The sequence below is a fragment of the Trachemys scripta genome, chromosome 8 (genome assembly GCF_013100865.1).
Source record: "Trachemys scripta elegans isolate TJP31775 chromosome 8, CAS_Tse_1.0, whole genome shotgun sequence".
Lineage (NCBI taxonomy): Eukaryota > Metazoa > Chordata > Testudines > Emydidae > Trachemys > Trachemys scripta.
Genome location: NC_048305.1, coordinates 56,887,294 through 56,906,563, shown reverse-complemented (window position 1 = coordinate 56,906,563; position 19,270 = coordinate 56,887,294). Strand labels below are relative to the sequence as shown.

Sequence of the window (19,270 nt, the reverse complement as noted above, 5' to 3'; positions counted from 1 at the left end):
TGTTCCTTATCCCCTAACTGCCCCCTCCTAAGACCCCTCTCCCTAACTGCCCCCCAGGACCCTCCCTCCTACCTGTCCCCTGACTGCCCAAAACCTTATCCACCCCACCCCAAAAAAGCCCCCCCTGAACTCCCGACCGCCCTCCGCTCCTTGTCCCCTGACTGCCCCCTCTTGGGACCCCTGCTCCTAACTCCCTCCAGAACCCCACCCCCTACCTAAGCCTCCCTGTTCCTTGTCCCCTAACTGCCCCCTTCTGAGACCCCCCCACCTGTCCCCTGACTGCCAAAAACCTTACACCCCCAACCCCCAGACAGCCCCCCCCGAACTCCTGAGCCATCCAACCCTCCCCCTGCTCCCTGTCTCTTGACTACCCCCCCCACCCCAGAACCTCCCTGCCGCTTCTCTGACCCCCGGCCCCCTTACTGTGCTGCAGAGCAGCACGCTCGGAAGTGGGGAAGGGGAGCAGGGTCGGAGCTCCAGACAAACGGCCGGCGATCTGTGAATGCAGGGAGGGAGGGGGAGGGAGAGAGCGGAGGGGAGTGGTGTCAAGTTTCAGGAGAGAGGAGGGGGGAAGTGCAGGAAGGGCTCTGGCTCTGGCTGTCGGAGCCCCGGCTGCTCTGTAAGCTGCGCGCACGCTCTGTATGGGGGGGAGGAGGGGAAGTCCGGACATTGACAAATTCCCCCCGGACGCTATTTTTAACTCGAAAAAGCCGGACATGTCCGGGGGAATCCGGACGAATGGTAACCCTACATTTGCCATGATTGACCCCTGGTGTTACTATTGTAGTGAATAGAGTTACATCAAGTTTGAATCTGTCCCAGTCAATATAAGCATATGAACTTCAAGGTCACCCTATAATCTAACAAGTTATTATATACTATAACAACACTAGGAAAAAAAGGTATTTTGCACCTTCCACAAAGTTATGGGTATTTTCTGAAATTTTATGCAGCCTGGCTTAACTGGAGCATCAGACCCTTGCTGTGTCAGTTTCCCCTCTCAGCTCTGTCAACACACTGCTGTCCTGAACTATTGTACTTCTGTTTTTACAGTCCTGGACTCTTCCTGAAATTGCTAATTGTTCATATAATCTTTATTTAGATGTGAATGAAAATCCACTAGGGATCAAAGAGAGATCACCACACTTTTCTAACATTTATATTAGCAGGGATAGATCTTAAAAGCCAATAAGCTCTTCTCTAAGAAGTAGATGATGTAATAAGTTTTATAAATAAGTCTAGTAGCTGTCTGGTAATGTCTCATATTAGCTTTCTATATCCAGAACTGTGGAATGACCTTTAATATTCATTCAGGTAATGCCCAGTTCCATTGCATTTGTATTCTTTCCTACCTTCCATAACTTCATGGGATTGTACTACTTTCTTTGGCTTCCTCTTCTTTGAATTTTTAGATGACCGTTTGGCTGTTGTTTTGGTGACCAAAGGAGCTGTTCTGGATGATGATGATTTCGTAGTAAGTGCTGAAGCCAAGAAAAATACTGTGTGTTAATGGGAGTTCCATTCTCATTCAGCATCAAACATATAATCGTTAGCAAATGATATGGAACAGTTGCAATACATTTCCATTATAAGTCTAATTTTGCTCCACTCCCTTTATTCTCCCAAATTTTTGCAAACCTGCCCCCCCCCCCCCCCCCCCCCCCCCACACACACACACAAGTTCATTTTCAGCCTGAAACTTCTCATGCGTAATCTAAGGCCAGAGAAGGCCTTTTTTTCTGAAAGATTGAGATTAGTTGAACACTTTTCACTAATGGGATTTTGGGGTGGGGAGGGTGTTCGCTTTTTTTAATTTTGTTTAACTTTTATGTCCCCTTACTCTAGCTAAAAAATGTCTTGGGCTACAAACTTTGAACATGTTTTTCACATTGGTCCTCCATGAGAACTAACTCATAGTCAGAGTGTTATCTTTTGAGAGGCCCTAAACATTTTTTAGTTATTTAGTTCATTCTCCATACATATGACAATTTCCAGGAGAGGTGTCCTTCAAGAACTAATAATTCCTTGAGAGAGAGTAGACATGGAGCAAGTGGGCAAAGTCAGATCTAGGGGCGTCTCTAGCTTTTATGCCGCCCCAAGCACGGCAGGCAGGCAGCCTTCGGCTGCTTGCCTGCGGGACGTCCCCGGTCCCATGGTTTCGGCGGCATGCCTGTGGGAGGTCCGCCGGTCCCATGGTTTCGGTGTACATGCCGCTGAATTGCTGCCTAATCCGCAGCACCGGCGGACCTCCCACAGGCATGCCGCCTGACTGCCGCCCTCACAGCAACCGGCAGGCTGCCCCCCGCGGCTTGCCGCCCCAGGCATGCACTTGGAGCGCTGGTGCCTGGAGCCGCCACTGGTCAGATCCAGATATTAGATTAGTCCCCTTAGGTTCAATTTTGAGATTAAATTAGGGTTTGGGTTCAGATATATTGTTCTATATATGTTCAGCTATGTTCAAACCAGAACCAGAAAATAATTTGGGATCCAGCAGTGAATCTAAACTGTGAGTTTGGATCAGGTAGTGAGACAAATAGCAAAGGTTCAGGTAGTAGCCAATTGTCCAGCTATGCCAGAAGAAAAACAGGACGCAATGGAGATAGTTTCACTATTTTATTCACTTAAAGTATCGGGCAACAAATTGTACAGTGCAGGTCATTATCCTTTTTTTATTAATTTCCACATGATCCCTGTAGTGGAACTCCCTGAATTTGGGGCTGCAGCAGGCCAGTGGGCCTGTGCAGACAGGGACCCAATCGGGGAAGGCCTTATAGGGAGCTAATCAGGGCCCAGATTGGAGGGAGCCAATCAGGGCCAGGCTCAGCCCTATAAGAAGGCTGCTCAGGACAGGAGCAGGCGGCCTGTCCCAGGCCTTTGACAGGGGAAGGTCTGTCTCCAGGCTGGGAGACTAGCACCCGGGACAGCGCAGTGCTGGGCAGGCCCTGGGGAGCAGAGGGTAACTCCAGCCCGGAGTCTGTCAGGCTGCAGGCCCTGAAGGGAGGGGCCAAAGGGGAAGTGGCCCAGGGACGTGGACAGACGGAGGGAGAGAAGGAGGGCAGGACGGCTGCCACTAGAGGCTGTCACATCAGCCAGGACGCAGAGAGACAGCTGATTGATCTCCCCCCACGATCCCCCGGAAGGGGGCGAGGATGAACTAAGGGGCACTGCCGGAGGGCAGTGGCTTGAAGAGGATGCCGTGAGCTTGGGAGCAACGCAGGTCCGGATATGCCACCCGAGGACAAGATGATGGACGGGACACCACCAGGAGGGGGCACTCCACTGGACAGAGCTAATTCCCGAGACAACCAGTAGGAGGCGCCAGGTCCCAACCCCGTCACACGTGGTGAAGAACATGGGCATAGCGGTCCGCCCCTGACACAAGGGGCAGAGCAAAGGACTAGGCAGTTTGTGCCACAGCGAGAGACTAAGCGAGAGACAAAATGGTGGAGAATCAAGACTTTTATTGGAGGGCTTGGGTGGCTCCGCTTTCCAAGCAGCAGAGCGAGGTGCTCTGGCTGCTACGGGGGTGGGCATCCAGACCCTATAGGGGACCAGGTACCAAGGGCGAGAGACCAGGGCTGGGCCTGGGCTCAAGCAATGTTTCGCCTGTGGGCGAAAGGGCCACTTCAACTGGGAGTGTCCCTACTGGGAGGGAGCAAAGAGGCCCCACCCAGAGAAGGCACCCCCAATGAGAGTAACAGCGGGGACCCCAGCTTGTTGGGTCTGTGGGGAGCAGGGACACTTAAGGAGAGAGTGCCCCTACAGGGCTCCCAAGGCCCGGGCCAGCCCAGAAGGAAGGGCTAGGGCCAGAACAAGTAGGGATAGGGCCATGGCAGGGGGAAGGCGCCAAGGGTGCTTCCACTGCCACACCAAGGGCCACAGAAAGAGGCATTGCGCCCTGAGGCAGAAAGGGGGAGTGCCTGAAGCCAAGGCTCAGTCTGGGACTAGCCGCCAGGAAGGGGTAGTCCAGGCTGAGGCCCCCAAAGAGAAGGGGTCTGGGGTACCCGCATAGGGGCCGGGAGGGCTGATTTGGGAACCCAAACGGAGCTGGGAACCCACGTAGGACCAGGGAGGTCTACGGTGGGGACCCAGACAATAGAGGAAGGAGTCAGGTTGCTCCAGTTAGTGGAGGACCTGCGCTTTGAAAGATTCCCTGAGGGCCCAGCTGCGAGGAGCACAGGGGCGCTAGGGAATCCCCCCTGAGAGGGCTCTTAAGGGGGAGGGTGTGTAGTGGGGCGGCTGTCCCACTCCCTGAATTTGGGGCTGCAGTGGGCCTGTGCAGACAGGGAACCAATCAGGGAAGGCCTTATAGGGAGCCAATCAGGGCCAGGCTCAGCCCTATAAGAAGGTTGCTCAAGACAGGAGCAGGCGGTCTGTTCCAGGCCTTTGACAGGGGAAGGTCTGTCTCCAGGCTGGGAGACTAGCACCCGGGACAGCGCAGTGCTGGGCAGGCCTGGGGGAGAAGAGGGTAACTCCAGCCCGAAGTCTGTCAGGCTGCAGGCCCTGAAGGGAAGGGACTAGCCGGTGCGAGGGGCCGAAGGGGAAGTGGCCCAAGGACGTGGACGGACAGAGGGAGAGAAGGAGGGCAGGACGGCTGCCACTAGAGGGTCCCTGGGTTGGGACCCAGAGTAGTGGGCAGGCATGGGTCCCCCCACCTTTTCCCCCCTTGCCTTGCACCCGGCCAACGGAGTGGCCATCTAGAGCTGCACCAACCCCCTGCCAAGAGGGGAGTGACTGAGGCAGTTGGCCAAATCGGCCAGGACGCAGAGAGGCAGCTGATTGATCCCCCCCAGAAGGGGGTGAGGATGGACTAAGGGGCACTGCCCGAGGGCAGTGGTTCGAAGAGGACGCCGCGAGCTTGGGAGCAACGCGGGTCCGGATACGCCAACCGAGGGTGAGATGACAGATGGGACACCACCAGGAGGGGGCGCTCCACTGGATAGAGCTAATTCCTGAGACAATCAGTAGGAGGCGCCAGGTGGTGAGTCCCAACCCCGTCATAATCCCCAACCATGTCCCAGCTATCCTGCTGCGAGGATTCTACCACCCTCTCCTCATATGAGGTGAAAAGGGACTATAAAAGCAGAGGAGTTGGCTCACCATTGCTCCAGATGTAGGAGCATCAAATCTCCCTTACTCGACCCTCTTAAGGGTTGCTTTCCTTCAAATCCTTTCCCAATCCACTTTATTCGATAACCGTATCCCTTCTATACCAAGTACCTGCACTAGACATCTACCACTAGTTTTACATGCTAAGTTGCAACATTATAATTAGGGCTTCGTGTTTGTCATGGAGGTCACGGAAGTCATGGATTCCATGACTGTCCCTGACCTCTGTGACTTCTGCAGTGGCCAGTATGGATGTCCCAAGAGCCACCTGAGCAGCTTGAGCAGTCCCAGGCTAGTCGCACCAGCTGCTGCTGGGGCAGTCTCGCCCTCTCCCTCCCCTTCCCCTACCCCCCAGCAGCAGTAGTTTGGCTGTGGGGGGGCTGTGGGTTGGGGTGCAGGGCAGTGCTTACCTGGGAGGAAGGGGGCTCCCCAGAAAGGCAACAGGAACTCCCCTCCCTCAGCTCCTAGCTCCACATGCTTCCTCTGCCTGCAGGCACTGCCCCCGCAGCTCCCATTGGCCTTGGTTCCCAGCCATTGGTAGCTGCAGAACTGGGGTTTGGGGCAGAGTGGAGGCAGCATATGGAGCTAGGAGCTGGAGGTCGCCGCTTCCCAGAAACCGAGTAGGGAGCCTGCTCCAGCCCCACCAACTGCTCTTCCCCAGCACCCGCAGTGCTCTCCTGGGCCGCACCCTCCCAAGCATCTGTGGCACCCCCAAGCACCTATGGCATCCCCCGGGCCATGAACCCCCACAGCAGCCGTGCCCCCTCCCCAAGTTTTAATCGGGTATATAGTAAAAGTTATGGACAGATCACGGGCCATGAACTTTTATTTACTTCCCATGACTTGTCCTTGACTTTTTACAAAAAAATACCTGTGACTAAAACATAGCCTTAATTATAACCTACTCCACCCCAGTGGACCCCAGACCTCCTGTGGGGAAGGCGGAAAAAACCACCCTGCGTTGGCCAATCTGGCAAAGAGAGAAAAATTCCTTCCCAGTTCCTCAAGGAAATGGTCAACTAGTGTAATTCTCACAGTCTGTCAAGAGAGAGTCAGTCCTTTTGCCAGGTTCATAGGTGGGAGGGTTGGTAAAAGATGGCTTCACTGCGTATGCATAGGGTATAAATGCGCGCACTTGCGTACCACTCTTCTGGTCAGCAGGAAGGGCAGTGCAGTGACCTTCTCTTGACATCAACCCAACTGCCTCCTGTCCATCCCTGTAACCTTTCCTCCACCTTTCCCCACCCATTGAAGGGGGGCCCTTATAAGAGCCCATGTAAATTGCATGAAAGAAATAGCTAGAGCTCAGAAGATTTACAAGCTTTTTTTGTTGCAATCAAAGACACTTATAAATATCATAAGAGAAATAAATGTGGTTTATGCATTTTTAACTATTAGAACTTTCATGTGATCATCCTTACACTCATTGAGTAGTCCCTTTCTCCCCAAGTAGCCCCATGGAAACCAACGGGGCTAGTGACACATTAAGCTAGTATTCAAGGTGAATAAGACTAGGAGAATAGAGCCCATAATTTATATTGAGGAATGTATGCAATTATTGAATGAAAATGCTTTGGGGCCTGGATCAACTCCTAGTGAAATCAGCAAGAGTTGGATCAGGTCCAGGCAGGTGACTTTTCACGGGGAAAAAAAAAATAAAGAGGAGGATGTAGGGAAAAAAAATTACTTCAGAAGTTGTACATTTTTTTTAAAATCTTTTTTTACATGGGAGTGCTATATTAACAATGATTTGTGTGAAGTGTGAACTGTTTATTGAGCTCCACCCCAGCAATGCATCAGAGCCTAGTAGAGACTGAAGTGATTGGAATCAACATTGCAGAGAGGAGACAGGATCAACATGCATGGCAGCTTGAATTTCAGCAGCCACGACAAGGTCAGGATAGCCAACTCTGCAAGGTGTCCCCTAAAATCTTTTTAAAAAGTAAACAAATAAATGTTAACTGGTCTAACTGCCAGTTAGCTTCAGCCATTCAAAAATGGTTTATTGCTACAGCTTTAGGGAATTCAATGAAATACAATAAAATAAAAATGTGAATTTCATTTTTCTTCCTACAGATGAAGATGATTGTGCTCTTAATAAAAAAAAGTCAGGTCTGATTTTTATTAACACTAAGACCCTTTTACCCATCGTGCTGGAAGTGTACAGTTCCGGGGCCTTAAAGTGGCTCTAAATTGGTCATTGATTTTGCTCCTTTGCAAATAACCCTGACCACTTGTCAAACTTTTAGGGGACTTGAGGCCCAAGATAACAATTTGACTGAATTTCATTTTAGACAATTCTGTACATTTTCTGTCACTTTTTCCATTGCCGCTACAAAATGAGACTTGGCAATGTGTTATGACATTTTTAACATGGTACAATATGATATTCACTAAACTTTGGTAAGACATTAAAAAAATCCACCTTTGTTAGGTCAACTATTCTTAAGTAACATTGCTTGCTATTTAAAGAGTGTTCACAGACTGAGCAGTGAAAGCAAAAGAGGTGCCATTCGTATGGATTTCCTCCAATTTAAACATTGAATAGCAGATACACACCTAAGCTTTGCAGCAAAATGTGGTTGCCTCCCTATTTTTCTCCTTTGCTATGCAATGCTAATGTTACTTGCAAATCTATGATGCAATTGCTTTCTCTGGGAAATTAGGGGAGGTGGAGTGAAAGTATTCACTATAAACAAAACTTTGCTTAGATAGTTTAGAAATGAGCAAATAATTTAAATATTTTTGTAGGCAATAATTCTGCAGAAGAACATAGTATTTTTAATCTAGTTCTTTCTGCTCTTGCATTAGTAAGAGAAGGTCTTATTTTAAGCACCAACTGAAAAGAGTCAGTGTTGAAGCAGAGGTCTGAGAAAGCAGGAAGCAAAGAGGGTAGGGAACCCAAATCAATGATGAAAATCAGACAGTGTCACCTGATGCACAGAATCTTCCTAGCAGTTCAATTGGACAGAGGGAAGCATTTAAAGGCAGCAGCCTGGTAGTTTAGACCTTAAATTCATGTGATGTTCATGAGTTAGTACAATATTCCCAAGACTTTAATTAGATGTTTTCACTTTTTCACACAAAGTAAAACAAAAAACCTGGTAGTGGTTGGTTAAAAATGTTCTGTGAACAGAATAACATTTGGGATGGTAATTAATTTTTTTTTTCCACAATGTTCATGTTGATTGTTGAACTGCTGACTTTAATATTGGCTACAATAATGCCCTGGAGATTCTGTGATCTCAGAAGGTAGTATCTCAGTGCCAGCTGCATATATCAGTTTCATGCAGATAAGGGTATTAAGGCACAGATTCAGCAAAGCACTTAAGCAGATGCTTAAAGTGTATGTTTAAGTGCTTTGCAGAATAGGATGGGATTGCTTACATGATTAAAGTTAAGAATGTGCTTCCATGCTTTGAAGCCATGTCTTAGTGCTACTGAAAGCTTTAGAATAGATCTCCCTGGAGAATGAAGTTCTGCCTTTATCCATAGTACAGGTGCAGCTTCGAAAGCAGCAAGACATGGTTTGTCACACTACCCTGCCATATACATATACATATCAACCCTAACCTACAGGGAACACCTGCATGGGGTGTGGGGGTGTGAATTTTCCTTGTCTAACCTCTCTGTACCCTACATGCATAGAGTCAGATTCTCTGCAGGTAGAGTAAATTTCAGACTATATCCCATTACCAGTACTCTGAGCCATCCAGTTCCCCACTCTTAAACCTTCAAATTCTACATTTGCATGTAATGACATTGAAGTCATTGGAGTTATACCTGCAAAGAATCTAGGCTTGAAAGTAGTATTATAAATCATGGGCCTAGAATTGTGGGGTGTGGATGTTCCATATAAAGACTAAAAAAAAAAACAAATTTAAAAAATCATTCCCTACAAATTCTTTTCTTTCTGGTGATTTCAACAGTTCCTGTTCATAATAAAGCTCCTACTCTTGAGAGTCTGTTTTGTTAAAGAATTTTTTTATCACTAGTTAAGGACTGTATGAAAGCATTAGCAGTTAGAAGACTCAGAAGGTAGCTCAGAGCAGTTAATTCAGAGAAGAATGCCAGTAGGTATTTCAGAGCATCTATGTTCAAATAAAGGAATGTAACCAGACCATTAATTTAATCACCTCCTCATAGTTCCTGTTTTCCATATGCGAGGGTTCTGTTAATGAAAGGCAATGATTGATCCTATTTCCATTGAAGTTAATGGCAAAATTCCTTTAATGTGAGCATTATTAAGTACAACATATGTGGCGCTCTTAATCTGCTGCAACACTTAGGCAGCTACATTAAATACATAAAATACAGAAAACCATTTATAAGGAAAGTACACTCACCTTCTTCACAATGTTTCTGATAGTCTGGACAGCATTTCCCAAATTTTTCGCAGTCTGCGTCACAGTCACATTCTCTCCCTCTTACAAAAGTTTCAAAGCAGCGTCCTTTACAGGAGAGTTCTGCACAAGGCAAAGCAAGAGGTTCAGCCTTATTGCCTGCTTTTGTTGTTGTTCTACAGTGGAACCCTTTTATAGTGAAGTCATTAATTTTTGTTGCTATAAAGAATAACTTCATATAAGCACGTAGTCACTCTGAGTTTGATCTGAAGCCCATTTAAATGAATGTAAAGACTCCCATTGCTTTCAGTGGGTTGGGAATCATGTGCTGTAACTGGAACTGCAGTTTGCACATTGTGGTGTACTGAAACAATTTAGGATTTACATTCTGCTTCACTAGAAGCTGTTTCATTATCTCAGAGTTCACTATAAGAAGGTTCCTTTGAATAGGATTTCCTTCCCCCTAGTCAGAGGTGATGTCTGTGAAATATTGGGCCAGATGTAAAATGTTTCAAAGAGGGACTGAATTTAGATTTAACAAAAAAGTTATACTGGGCCAGATTTTCAAATGGGCCCCTCAACCTCTACACCATTTTGCATGAGCAATTATTTGTGTCGCCAACATTAAAAATAGTGCACATGAAAAAAAGGATTTGCTTGAACATGTCATGGGTTAGACTATCTGATATACACATGCTATTTTTGGAACGTGCAAATGGCTATGCATAGAAAATTACACAGTCCTTTTCTGCAAATTTGTCCCCAATGTTAATTAAGTACAAAATTATTTTTGTACCTTTTCATAACATAATATCAGTACTAATATTTAGATGTATAATTATATAGTATTAATTCATTTTGAATTGTTATCTATTCTTAATAATCCATTGGGACTTAACTTTTAATAACCACTACGTTTCTTGCACTGCATAATAAATAGTAATGGTCAATTTATCTGCTTGCAAGAGTGTGTGCAGCTCGCATTGACATCAGAATTTTATATAAATTACACATTTAAGAACAACATTTGTCCTTAAATGTTTACAATATCTTAACATATTTGCTGACGTTGTATAGGATGTGTATTACAGATACAAATTTTACTATTTCAATGGTCATATTGGACCTGAAGTCACTGGGAGTTGAGGATACTCAGTACCTCCCAGAACCAGGATCAAAATAAGCAATCAGGTGGTAGTTACACTGTTTAGCGTACAGGCAATGAACCCAATCCTGTAGCCTCTCTGTGCCTGAACTTCCTATTGAAGTTCAGCTCTGATTATGTGCAGGGCTCAAAATCCTATTTTAGGTTAAATATGAATTAAGTGCTGGTAGGATAATTTACAGCCAGATTCTGACCTCACTTACACCAATAGAAAGCCGGAGTAGTTCCACTGATGTCAGTGGTTTATCTCCCGATATGTACCACTAGAAATGAGATCTGGAGTTGGCCCTTAAATTAGTGATAAGAAAAGTTGCATTCATAAACATCTCTCTGACATCCTGCTAACGCCAAAATCAGTCAGTCAGTCATTTTGCTCCATGGGATTCCTCACATATTTAAAGTGAAGCACATGTTTAAATGCTTTGCTTGATCAGGGCCTGTGTGCTCAGCAAACAGAACATATAGCAACATTTTTTAAATCATGGAGAGCATGCTTTTTAAAGGATTTTAGGTACACTGCCTGTCTACCTCTGGACCTTGAAAAATCTAGCCTGTAGTAACTAAACAGGCTATTGTCTAATAAAGAAAATCTGCAACATTTAATTTCATACAAACATATCATTCAAGAGAATTGAAGGAATATTGAAATTACTCAGCAGGTTAACGTTTTGTCTTATTCAAATCAGGTTTATGTGAGCCATCAATACACTCAGTTTAATATTTATGACTGGATTAGGGTGACCAGATGAGGGAAAGAAAATAGCGGGACACATGGGGGGGGGTGCAAAAAAAAAACAAAAACGTGGAGTCAGTCCCGGCGGCAAAGCAAAAAAAAACATCCAGCGCTGCCAGCGGATATCGGGACAAATTGTGTCCCGACCAATCTTTATTGGGACGGTCCCAATTTTATCGGGACGTCTGGTCACCCTAGACTGCGTTAATCACAATGCAGCTCCCTTCCATAGGGCTATTTGTGCAGTAATGTACCACTTAGTATGAGTAAGGGTAACAGAGTTGCGGCTTATGATTCTGTAATGACAGAACTAAAAAAATCCTACCTTAGAATGTTTCAGCGTTGTTAGAACTGCAGTGAATAGTACACTATGGTTATCTTAAGGGCTTGTCTGCATTGAGCAATTAGTCCTCACCAGAAAGTATAAATTCTAGTGCACACTAGCATGTTGCACACTAACTGGCCCATGTGGACCCTGCTGGCACACACACTCAAAGTTCCCCAGTGCACGATAACATAGTATTGTTTTAAACCGGACTATATTAACGTACACTAGCGAACTTTTAATGCACACCAGCAGAGTCCACACAGGCTAGTTAGTGTGTGACACTCTTGTGCACCCTAGAATTCACATCCCTCTGGTGCAGATTAATGTACTCTGTGGACAAACGCTTAGTCATAAACATGAATTTAATGCATTGCTGCCTCACAATTAACCTAATTTGCCAAAATCCTTGTAAAAACAGATCGAAACATGCATATTTGCACTGTTCAGTGGCATGTCAATTATAGGAGAAATATATCTAAGTCCAGTATTCATTCTATCTTCTTCTCCATCAGTCTCCCACAACATTTTCAACTACATGGACTCAGCAAATGGAAACAGAAGTGAGTTTTAAGGTGGCAAATTTCAACTACCGTATATACTCGTTCATAAGCCAAATTTTTTTAGTAAAAAAGGGAAGCACCAGAGAAGGGGGTCAGCTTATGAACGGGTATAGAGAGGGAGAGGTGGGACGCAGCCCCTCCCCCCAACAGAGGGAGGGAGGAGAGGCAGCACAGCCAGCAGAGCCAGAAGGGAAGAGGCAGGGCCAGAGTCTCTCCTCTTCTGGCCACGCTGCTCTCCCCTCAGCCTCCGAAGTAGCTGCAGCTCCGGCTGGCAGGCTGCAGCCATGCCGCTTGGCTCCGCCCCCCAGAGCAGGCTGTGGCCGCGCTGCCCGGTCCGCCGGAGTACGCTGCAGCTGTGCTGCCCGGCTCAGCCCACTGGAACATGCTGCGACCGCGCCACCTGGTCTGGCCCACCGGAGCAGGCTGTGGCCATGCTGCCTCGCCTGCCGGAGCAGCTCCAGCCAGGTCAGAGACATGGTCCCCTGGCCCTCCCCTGATAAGGTGGGAAGGAATGGGATGGGAAGAGTGTGGGGGTCCTGGGCTAGGGGTTGGCTCATGTGGGGGGTGGTCACAGGGGTTACTCCCCTGACTCCCAGCTTCTCACCCCCCAAAATTTCCCCACCAGTTGCTGTCCCAGCCTGTCAGGGTAAGCAGTTGGCGTGCTGGGACACTTTGTTTACTTAGGTTTACCTCCATGCCTGCGGACGCTCGAGGTAAACAAACCATCTCGGCCCACCAGCAGCTTATTCAAATGGCCCGGGAGCCAGAGTTTGCTGATCACTAAATTATAGGGTCGGCTTATGAAGGGGTTATAAAAATTTTCCATTTTTACTTCTCCATCTTGGGGGGGTCGGCTTATAAACAAACCAGCTTATGATCGAGTATATATATATATATACTTTTTCTTTAGAATGTATAGGTCCATATTGAGCCATCAGTTTTTTAAACAGGAATACCTTATTCAGTAGTGATTTTTGGCTTAAAAATTGATAGCACAATCTGATGCAAAGTCCATTGAAAGACTCCTATTGACTTCACTGGGCTTTGAATCATGGCCTTTGGCCCCCATGGTTTTTAAAATATTGCTTTAAAAAGTTTTTTAAAAAAGCACTGAACAGGATTGGCCTGAATAATTTCAGGTAAAATATTAACCCCTTCTGTGCTGCTCTGCCAGTCTTTAAAGCAGGGCACTTTTCTTAGTGACAGCCTAATTATTGTAAATGTGAATACTGGACTTTTTGAAGTGGTGATTATCCATGAAAAACTTTTATTCAGACATGAGACAACATTTATGAGAGGGAAACGAGAGACAAAGTAAAGCGAAAGAGACGTATAAACATTGAGAAGAGCACAAGGTATAGGTGCAAAAGGAAATAGGAGCAGAGCTCATGATCGTAGAAACTGACTGGGTTTAACAACTTACCCTCTGTGCAGAATCTCTTGTAATCGTGGCAGCACTCCATGTAGTGTAGACAGCTATAATCACAATGGCAGGGAGCCTCTCTAGAATACCCTTCCCCACATCTCCCTGCACAGCTTGATAAATCTAAAATCATACAATACTAGTTTTAAACATTGCCAAACTAGAATGGTTTGTAAGGAAACAGCGAATGGCAAAGTAGTAAAATGGTTTTGCTTATAATGACTAAGCAAATGAAATCCTTAAGGGGAAAAAAAAAAAAAAACAATGGGCCCAATCCATCTCCCACTGAAATTTATAGGAGTCTTTCAATTGTCTACAGTAGGCCTAGGATTGGGTCCTATATTAGGGGGTATAATAGGTGTATTATCCAGACTTCAAAAGAAAAGGTTTCTGCTATGGGATATTTTCAAAGTTTGGATGCATAATTTAAGTCAAACCCTGGTGTGGCTTGTAGGAGGCAGGTTTCTTCTTTCCAGTTAAACCAAAATATATCAACTGCATATGAAAAAAATGTGGAGTTGTTTTGCTCCCACTGAAATCAGTGGCAAAACTCTCATTAACTAGGAGTTGGAGTGGGCCCAAAACATGTTAATTTGTGTGTATTCTTTGAGCTATATTGAATACTAAGATCTAGAATGATGAGCTATGGTTAGGGTGACCTGATAGCAATTATGAAAAAACAGGACGGGAGTAGGGGGTAATAGGCTCCTATATAAGAAAAAGTCCCAAAAAATGGGACTGTCCCTTTAAAAACGGGACATCTGGTCACCCTAGCTATGGTCATACTATCACAATGCATAAATTCATATTCTAGTTTAAAATTAGAAATGAGCCTGCGCTTACAAATGCAGACAGATTTCAGGGGTTTAGTACATTCTAAAGTTCAGGGGTTTTGAGGTTTGAAATTTTGGTTTGGTATATTATGGAAATAGATAGGGGACAACTGTAGGGTGACCAGATGTCCCAATTTTATAGGGACAGTCCCAATTTGGGGGTCTTTTTCTTATATAGGATCTTATTACCCACCCCCTGTCCCAATTTTTCACACTTGCTGGTCACTCTAGACAACTGTGTGGTTCAGGTCTGCAACCAGTACTGTGTTTGCTAACTTCAATTGCCCTAGTTTTGGGCGTATGTTGAATTGGGGATTGGTGCGTGGCCATCTGTCATATTGAATGAGTCAGTTGTATTGTGAGCTATCAGCATTTGTATTTTACTGGTCATAGCTTAGAAAAAGCAACTGACCGGTAAGACCACACTTGTTTTCCATTTCACCTTTTAATTTTGCATCCCACTGATGATGACAATGTTTAACATGAATAGAAAGTTTTACTTCTTCAAAACATTTTGCAAAAAATTAAGTAATAAATTCCAGATGGAACACTGAGACAGTGCCGTTCTGCTATGAAAATAACTGTAAAAATGGCTCTATGTGGCTTTCAGTGTTTATTTTGTTTGGTGTCTTCCAGAACAAATTTGCTCCAATTACAAATAAAAGATTATTTTTTCCAACTGCCAGCACTGCAAACTCAACCTGGGATCTGAAAGGCAAGCTAAATTCTCGCCTGCTTATCATTAGTTAACAGAAATTCTGAAGGCCATATTCTGCTTTCAGTGACACCTGTGCTATCTCAATGAAGGCTCTGTGTGGTTACAGAGGTATAACTAAGAGTCTGTCTACACAGAAAAAGCTATCAAGCTAGCACAGGCAACAACAGTGAAGATAGCTCAGCATGGGCTTCAGATCAGGCTAAGGACCCATGTGTGTGCTGGACTCCTACTACCTATGCTGCACTGTCTTCACTGCTTTTGTTCCAGTAGTCCAGAAGACATACCTTAAATGCAGAATCAGAAGGCACTGGAGATGCACAGGTGCCACTGACAGCATAATAAGGGGTGTATAATCTTTATTACTGGTGATGATGTGGATTAGAATTTAGGAATCATTGGGTCCCAGCCCGGCACAACAGGATAAAATATATTCTTTCTTTTTGTTCATATGGATTCTTTATTTTCAGCGGAGTAACATTCATCTTACAGCGTGGCTTCAATGCTGGGAGATCACGGATAATCAAAGATAGTGGGGGAACTCCCTAGCTGTGCATTTAGAGATGAAAACCTAAGTGACAGATATGACTGTTTTCACACTGAAATCACCACAACTTCTAATTGTAGTCCATTATCTTGTTCTTCTAGATCATAAAAACATCTTGGAACAATACCCCCAGTAAATGAAAACACACTAGCGTACTAACAGCCTCCCCTTCTGGAACTGAAATGTGCAAGTGAAACATCCTTAAATCTGAACCAGGAGACTGTACATTTAGTAAACAAGCTGAAAAAAAGACTCAAGACAGTGAATTGAAATGTTGAGAAGCAACAAGAAATAACACATAACACAGCACTGGAGATAAGAAAAATTTTCAACAACAAACACTGTACATATGTGGGTGTATCAAGAGGAGGGGAAGCGTTGGGATAAAAATAATAATTAAACTCTGCATTTACATAGCACTTTTTATTACAAAGGCAAGTAACTATTTTCACTTGCAATATTCCAAAGAGTAGCTGCGGTTCTAAGGTGAAGTAATTTGTCAAAGGGAACACTATGAGTAGGTGAAAAAGTCAGGAGTTAGAACCCATGTCTCCTCACTATCAGCCTTATGCATAGCTTGTTACACCACAGTTGCCCCTCCATGTAAGAGAGATGGGTGAGGAGAGAACATAGGTGAAATCTGGATTCAAGATTAAAAGACAATTATATGAATTGTAGGATGAGAAGTTATTTCTTAAAAGAAACCCAACAAAACCAGAATTGGTTTTCGTGCATTCTTTCCTGGCAGTGAGTGTCTGATCCCTGTTGAAGTCAATGCAAAAATTCCCACTCACTTGAAAGGGAGTTCCATCGGGCCCTGAATCGATAAAATTTGATTCCTGCCTTGTAAAGAGTGAGAGCTGTTGAGAACTTTTTTGTGTTACTGCTATACAACTATGTAATATCGGCTACTGTAGAAACTTAAGTATTTAAATTGCTTAAGAATTATAGCAGCAAGCTTAATATTTGCTATGCTGTAGTTCCTTCCATTTTTCAAAAAAGACGCTATCTTGGTTAGTAGATGCCAAATTTTAAGAGAGAAATTAAAAGAATCTATAATATTAGAGAAATTAATGCCACTAGAAGATTGCATGGTAGTATCAAAAGTGTGTTCAGATAATACGTTACTGACAAGGAAAGTGTTTAGTTAGCATGTTATGTACATGCCTTGTTATGATTCTGATCAGTATCGAACCACTCCTGGCCAAATTAATCAGTGATATAATTGCAAGTACTTCACTGGATTATATCAGCAATGGATTTGACTAACTATATCATTTAGAGGACAATAGGATATGCAGCTTATATCTACAGAAAGAGAGTTATAGATACACACACAGCATGTACATATACATTTTACGACATTGAGATTTACAAATTATTCCACTTAAAAGATCAATTTATATTGACATATGTTTTAAAGGATTCTCAGATTTTGGCAAACTGAATCATGATAGCCATGTTGGTAAATTAGTTGTAAAATGTAGTAGTTTCTTAAGACATGTTTGCAATGAAGGAATCATTTATCTGTATTAATTTATTTTTCCAAATATTCCAAACAGCCTTGCTTCGGCTTTGTATTTTACAATACCTTGAGAAGAAGCTTGCTGAATCAAGGATGCTGAAAATAACACCAGGGATATGTAATATATATTCCACACCATGGTTAATTTAGGTACTGAATCCTTCCTGAAAAGAAACACTGTATTTAAAATACTCTCAGACCACTATATGAAACACTATTTAGTTTATACTAAAAAATAAAATGCAAATGAATGCTTTAGTACCTAATAAAAGTCACGTAACAACTTAAACATCAGTTTGAAAATATAGAGAACTTGATAACATAGAATTACGCCATGTATCCCCTAATAATAAGTTGATTATGCATTAAACTTTGCAGAAAAATAGATGTAAATAACATCATTACTTAAAGTCTGTTTCTGTAAATTATATCAATTAATGGCGTTAATATTTTTCTAGGAGTCCCTAAATGTGAGGAACATAGTAAATTAGATACATTTATTTAAGCTGATTTTCTTTACAACGATTTCAAGATAACAATTTCTAATGATATATTACTGGTAAAAACACTTATATATTTAAAAATTGCTGTCAAAACAGAGGTTGTCAGACAAATTAATCAATAGAGTAGGTAAAAATGTAATCCAACAAACTGTTACCCAGATATCTCATTATTTTTTAGAACAGTCGTTTAAACTTTTTTTCATTTGCGCACCCTTTAAAATATGCAAATGAAGGTGTGGACCCCTTTGGAAATCTTAGACATAGTCTGGAGACCCCAGGTTGAAAACCACTGGTTTAGAAATATAAAGATGTTCAGTGGGGATGCTAGATAAAAGTGGTTCTTTTTGCAAAAGGAAAATACAAATGGTTATCTCCATTCTAGGTCCTTCAGGAAAGAATATCATCTTTTTGAAAAAGAGTACTTTGAACAAAATATTGTGAATAGAGATAGGTATTGCACTTACCTTATAAAGGATATGTCTGCTTTCAGGGATATTTCAGACATCTTATATATTGCTGTAAATATACTGGGATGAACTAATTACCCAACGTGTTAGACAAAACCGACAGTGACAACCTATGACAGCAAAGTTTCCACATTATTTGGAAAAGGTTCCAGATGGCTAGACTTAAGCAACATCTGGAAAACACTCTGATTAAGAAAAATGACTACAAAAATATATTAATGAATTAAATTTAGGCTTATTAGTCAAAACACAATTTTAATTTTGTAGTGAAATGAGCAAATTATCTTTTGACAGTAAATTACCTGGTAGGGATTAGATTGTATTGCACAGCAGTAGCAAATCATTGCAGGCAAACTTTGAATATATTTTCTTTCCTATCAAATCAAACAGTAGTTTAAAATGATGCACTATTATGTGCTATTAATACCAGCATTTCTTCTCAAATAGTTCTAAGGAACAATTATAATACTATTAATACTTAATTCATATGGTACCAAATATGGACCAAATCTTGCAGCCCACACTTGGTACTTCCCATTGAATTGAATGGGAATTTTTTTCCTGAGTAAGAACTGGCTAAAAATTGAAGGATTTGGTCCAATCTTTAATTTACCCAATGCAGAACATGTGATTAATTGTAAGCATTACAATGCTCAAATTACTCTGATAATCAAGATCCTTATCTATTCCCTATTGAATAGATTCAGAATATTGGAGCATTATGTACATACCCTGCTTTTTCAAACTAAATCACACTATAGATGGGTTCCTTCAAACTTTTAATTGGCCCAGTTCAGGCAAAGATTCCCTGTTCAGGAAAGTAGTTGCTTAGGTTTTCTCCTGAATTAGGGAGAGATTTAAGCACATTCTTGGTGCTTATCTCACTTGGGGCCAATATGGCTTGTACCAGATTAATTATTTGGTAATAATAGAACTGCTTTGAGATTAATATAGTTTAATGACATGGGGGAAAGCCTCAAAGCTCCCTGTGTACATTTATAGTCATCTACATTCCATAA

The 19,270-nt window shown here is 43.3% G+C and overlaps 1 protein-coding gene across 1 annotated transcript in view; it reads right to left on the bottom strand.

Moving 5' to 3' along the window:
- PRG4 (proteoglycan 4) overlaps positions 1-17,420 on the bottom strand; it is a 40,178-nt gene extending 22,758 nt beyond the window's left edge. The window contains exons 1-4 of the mRNA XM_034778420.1: positions 17,348-17,420; positions 13,662-13,784; positions 9,456-9,575; positions 1,353-1,481 (exon numbers count right to left, since the gene is read on the bottom strand). Of these exons, the coding sequence (XP_034634311.1) occupies positions 1,353-1,481; positions 9,456-9,575; positions 13,662-13,784; positions 17,348-17,420 (445 nt within the window). The remainder of the gene's footprint in view (positions 1-1,352; positions 1,482-9,455; positions 9,576-13,661; positions 13,785-17,347) is intronic.
- Positions 17,421-19,270: the final 1,850 nt, after the last annotated feature.